General features: G+C 58.7%; 1 protein-coding gene across 1 annotated transcript in view; it reads right to left on the bottom strand.

Moving 5' to 3' along the window:
* arhgap23b (Rho GTPase activating protein 23b) overlaps window positions 1-5,000 on the bottom strand; it is a 78,374-nt gene that overhangs the window by 16,049 nt on the left and 57,325 nt on the right. The window contains exons 7-8 of the mRNA XM_062525671.1: window positions 3,151-4,972; window positions 1,428-1,661 (exon numbers count right to left, since the gene is read on the bottom strand). Coding sequence (XP_062381655.1) covers window positions 1,428-1,661; window positions 3,151-4,972 — 2,056 coding nt within the window. The remainder of the gene's footprint in view (window positions 1-1,427; window positions 1,662-3,150; window positions 4,973-5,000) is intronic.

The raw sequence follows: 5,000 nt of genomic DNA, 5'->3' as shown, positions 1-5,000 counted from the left end.
CTGTGACTGAAAGGCGACGTCTTTAGGGACAGGCTCGAACGATGAGCGATGAGCAGAACACTAAAGGGATTACCAGCCGAGTAAACAGGAAACAGCTTTGCTTGTGGTTGAATGGGAGTTAACTAGAGCAAGTTCAAGAGTCTTCAATGGCTGGGGACACCAATGGCTGGGGACAAACTCCTTGTGTGTGTGTGTGTGTGTGTGTGTGTGTGTGTGTGTGTGTGTCAACATCCTTGACAATAAAATCAGGTCATAGCTGCATCATGCGGCATTATGTCTCAATATGAGGGAGTGTGAGCGAAGATGTAATCTGGGGTGCAGTTGAGTGAGTGTGAACTAATACAGTGTGGTGTGTGTGTGTGTGTGTGTGTGTGTGTGTGTGTGGGGTCATTAAGCGGGATTAGCGAAGGGATTTACGACCCTGCAGTCGGCCAGGGAGTTGACCGGAGGGCTGCGCGAGGTGAGCGGAGAGATAAGTGTTCGGTAATCAGCTCTTAAGGTGTTGATGATGCATCGGGGCCATTTTTTCCTGCCCACATGGCCTGACCGTGACAGGGCTGCTTACGGATGATTAAAGTCCTCGTCTCGATTAGACAAAAATGTAAAAATGCTGGCCAATATCAGAGGGAAAGTGGCTGGTCTAAACTACGCAGGAGCGCTGTCGTGCCACACTGCTCAAAAAAGTTCCCCTTGTGTGTGTGTGTGTGTGTGTGTGTGTGTGTGTGTGTGTCATCGGCTAGAGACAGCGTTGGCAATGTGAGAGCCGTGTGGGGCGGCGTTAGCGTAGGAGGGCTGGCGTACATCAGTGGGGATTTACCAGCGGTGGAGGCAGAAGTACCTCACAGGCTTTTGGAGAACGGAAACCTAAATGACTTGATGAGAACGCGTGGGTGTGTGTGACCATCAGGGAGAGGATGGAAACACAGACAGGAGTCGAAACTACACGGTGCCAGGACTAGACTGTGCAGCGAGTATCACAGTCCTGCTCAGGGGTACTTTTCCCAAAACCATAGTCGCTAATCTGTTAACTGGTTGACAATGGGAAATTGCATTGCATCCAAAAAAATGTCTAACTTAGTTACCACTTAGTTAGCTAATTTAGTAGCTAACTTAGTTAGCACTTAGCTATCTAACTTAGTTACTATGGTTTTGGGAATCGCGCCCCTGATCAGCTGTATGGCAGAACTCATTCACTGACTGAATTGAACATGGATGACTATTGCAGTCAGAGGATGAGGCTATTGGTGGGCTGATATCACAGCTGAGCATGACGTGTGTGGACGGCTGTGTCCAAAACAGGAAACAGGAAGTGAGGTATGTAGAGTATAGGCTGCGTCAGGTGAAGGATGGGAAAGGAGGAGTCAAAAGAAGAGGAGGAGGAAGAGGAAGAGGAAGAGGAGGAGGAGGACGAAGAGGAGTCCACTCACTGCATTCGGAGGAGAAGAGCTTGGCGAGGGGGGAGGGGAGAGGGGGAACGAGGGGGCTGGTGATGGTGGCGGTGGCGGTGGCGGTGGTGGGGGCAGGCGTGGGCGCGGGTACGGGCGCGGACGCGGGTACGGAGGTGGTGGTGGGCACCGGTGCGGGGCGCAGGCCGCTGGACACCACGGAGGATGCGGGCACGTGCCGGGCACACAGGTCAACACTGGGACTGGTGGGCTCGTCTGTGAGGTCAGGGGTTAAAGGTGAAGGGTCACGGGAGAGGGGAGGGAGGAGAGGAGGGGAAGAGAGGAGGAGGAGGAGGAGGAGATCACGGGGGTTAGGAAGGAGGGAGGGAGGGAAAGGGAGGAGGGGAAGAGGAGGATATCAGAGAGTTAGGAAGGAGGGAGGGAGAGGGGGAAAGGGAGGAGGAGGAGTAGGAGAAGATCACAGGGTTAGGGAGGAGGGAGGGAAGGAGAGATAGGGAGGAGGGGAAGGAGGGAAGAGGGAGGAGGAGATCTGTAAGGTTCTGGCAGGCAGTTAGGATGGTAAGTTTGTATTACTCATTATTAAAGGCAAGACACAGGACCAAACACAGACAGGAAATCCACATGCTCTTCTCCAGTCACATCAACACAGCGCTCGCGTCCAGCAGCAGCTCTGAATGGACCCACTGGACTGACCACTGACTCCTAACTGACGTCAGTGGCTACGGGAGCAGGATGAGGATTTCCCTATGGCCTATGCTTGATAGATGCAAAAGAGGCCCGAGGGGCCCTTATTTAAATGGCAGGCAAAGTGCACCGTGTACATCAGCCAATGTGCAACGTGTCCAACACACATGAACTAAAGCCATCACGTGCCGAACAACAACAACTCTGACCCTCTGCTAATGTTTGTGTTTAGGATTTCGCTTATAGTATTAAATGATGCAAAATCCACTTAGTGTAGTTACTGTATTAAGCTTTAGTTCAACGTTACACTTAACTGATTAAATTAGGGCCCCAGGTCTTTAACAACTTTGAACAATCTGTGCATTATGGGTCATCGCTGAACAAACACAGACTATGTTTACGTGGGCGTACACACACACACGCTGCGTACACACACACTGGCCTGATGTGCATTTGAGGGCCACTATTGTATGCAGCTGCGTGGCTAATGGCACTGACCTATAAAGGCAACTGGACGCCAGAGCGACTCTTTATCTCGCGGGTCAGTGAGCCTCTCACTCACACTGGAGCTCATTTGTGTACAGGGGCATAAAAATGGACCTGATTTGGATATAGGAGCGTCACGGCTGTACGAGGTTAAGAGAGTCGAGTCGAGTCGAGTCGAGTCGAGTAGAGTAGAGTAGAGTAGAGGGAGGTGGAGGATACTGAACTGATCTCAGTCCTCACTGGGCCCAATTAGATTAGATTAGTTTAGTTCACTAACTCTATTCATCTCAGGGACCATGTACAAAATGCTTCCATCACAGAGAGAGGAGGGATTATTGTGACACAATAATAAAGAAGAATCAGTCAGGATGCTCGTTGCTGTGGCCGTTTATGATCCAATCAGCAACATATCAGAAATACTTCTGTCTATCTACTTATATCACAGATACTTCTGATACTTCATGGGATACTTATGCTTACAGATGTCTAGATAGCTAAAATTATAGACAGATAGATAGATAGACAGATAGATAGATCGATCCATAGATAGATAGCTACTTTAATAGATACGTACCTATGAAGGGTATGGATGCCAGGGAGTCCGGCTCCGTAGGCTGGCTCGCCAAGCTCCCGTTGGGTCGGCGCTGAGGTTCGGCCCGGCCCGGCGCCAGGGCGTGGTGCGAGGCGTCCACGGGCAGGGCGTAGTGCGTGTGCCGCATGGCCTGGGCGTTCCGTCGGCCGGCCGGCGGCTTCTGCCGCAGCACCACCTCCTGGGTCAGCGCCAACGGCGTCGGCGATGCCACCTGCGGCCCGGGCAACGGCGAGAGCGACAGCGTCGTGGCGGACGACACCACCGCCGCCGCCTCGTCCGTCGTCGTCTGGCCCGAGCTGCCCGAGCTCCTGCGGGCGGCGGAGGAGGACTCGTGCGAGTCGGCGGTGGTCGGCGGCGACGACGGGGGCGTGGAGGCGGACGAGGGCTCGGCCGAGGCGTCCGGCGGGCTGGTCTTGGGCGTGGGCGTCCAGCTGAGGTGCGGCCCCGTGTAGGAGGGGTCGCGGAAGGAGTGCGACTGCTGCATGAGGTGGCCGGCCTTGCGGCAGAACGACGGGCTGTAGCTGCGGTAGCCCACCGTCTGGTCGTGCACCGTCTGTCCGGCCGGGAGACGCCTGGCCTGCGCTTGGGGCACCATCTGCTGCTGCTGGTGCTGCTGTTGGTGTTGCTGCTGTTGGTGGTGGTGGTGGTGGTACGATTGGCCGGTTCGGCCCGGAGGCGGGACCGTGGCGGCGATGGCCGTCCTGTGATTGGCCGATTGGCCGGTCCTGTCGCCGGGCCTGATTGGCTGGCCGTGGTGCTGGTGCTGGTGCTGGTGCTGGTGCAGGTGGAGGTGCGGGGGCCAGGCGGGGGGGGGGCGCTCGTAGCGAGACGAGGGCGAGACGAGGGCGGACGCCTGCTCCAGGGTCTCGCGCGAGCGCTCGTACGTGTGCTCGTACGCCTCGTACGCCGCCAGCAGGTTCTCCGAGCACGAGCGGCTCGCCGGGCCCGACGCGCCCCAGCCGCCCAACCAGAACGAGTCCTGACCGCCGTGCTGACCGCCACCGCCGCCGCCGCCGCCCGAGCCTCGTCCGCCGCCCAGCGCCGCCCCATAATGCAACAGTAGAGTGTCCTGGGAGGCGCTGTGCGGCCACTGACCACCGAACCCTGACCCTCCTCCGCCGGCCGCCGACCGGTGGTGCTGATGCTGGAGGCCGTGGTGGTTGCCGAGCGCCAGGCCGAGCTCGGCCAGCCGGTCCTGCGAGATGCTGCGGTGGCGCGGCGACATGGTGGGCATCGTCCCCGGGGGGCCCCGCTGCTGCTGTTCGCCGGGCATGGCGACGACGGCCGCCTGGCTGTAGTACCAGTCGGAGAGGGCGCGGTGGCACACGTCGCTGCGCGCGCCCGGCAGGCTGCCCTTGCGCTTGGCCGGCGGCAGCAGCGAGGCCGAGGCCGAGGCCTGGGCGATGGCGGCGTTGTGGTTGGCGAAGTGGAAGTCCAGCGGCGAGACGGCCAGCCCCGCCGACGAGGACGAGCGCGCCCGCGGCGGCGGACCCTGGAGCTGGTGCCGCACGTCCTCGCACTCTGACCCGCCCGACGCGCCCGTGCGGTTGTCCAGGGGCGAGCCCAGCGCGTTGGCAGCAGTGCCAACGGCGGCGGTTGTGGTGGCGGAGCGGCAGTTGAGGTTGTCCGCCGGGCCGTGGTTCTGACCCGCCTGCGGGACGTGGTTGGGGGGCTGCTGGCCCGGCTGAAGGCCCGCCGACGAGGACTTGCGTCCCGGGTAGCAGACCGGCGGGGGTTCCGGAAGGTTCTCGGCGCCCCCCGTGTAGGGGTCGTTCCCCTTCAGGTAGGCGTCGTCAGAGTACGCCTGCGGGGACAGAGGAACGGCCAACGTA

Source organism: Sardina pilchardus, chromosome 22, assembly GCF_963854185.1.
Source record: "Sardina pilchardus chromosome 22, fSarPil1.1, whole genome shotgun sequence".
NCBI classification, from domain to species: Eukaryota; Metazoa; Chordata; class Actinopteri; order Clupeiformes; family Clupeidae; genus Sardina; species Sardina pilchardus.
This window is presented reverse-complemented; position numbering and strand designations above follow the sequence as displayed.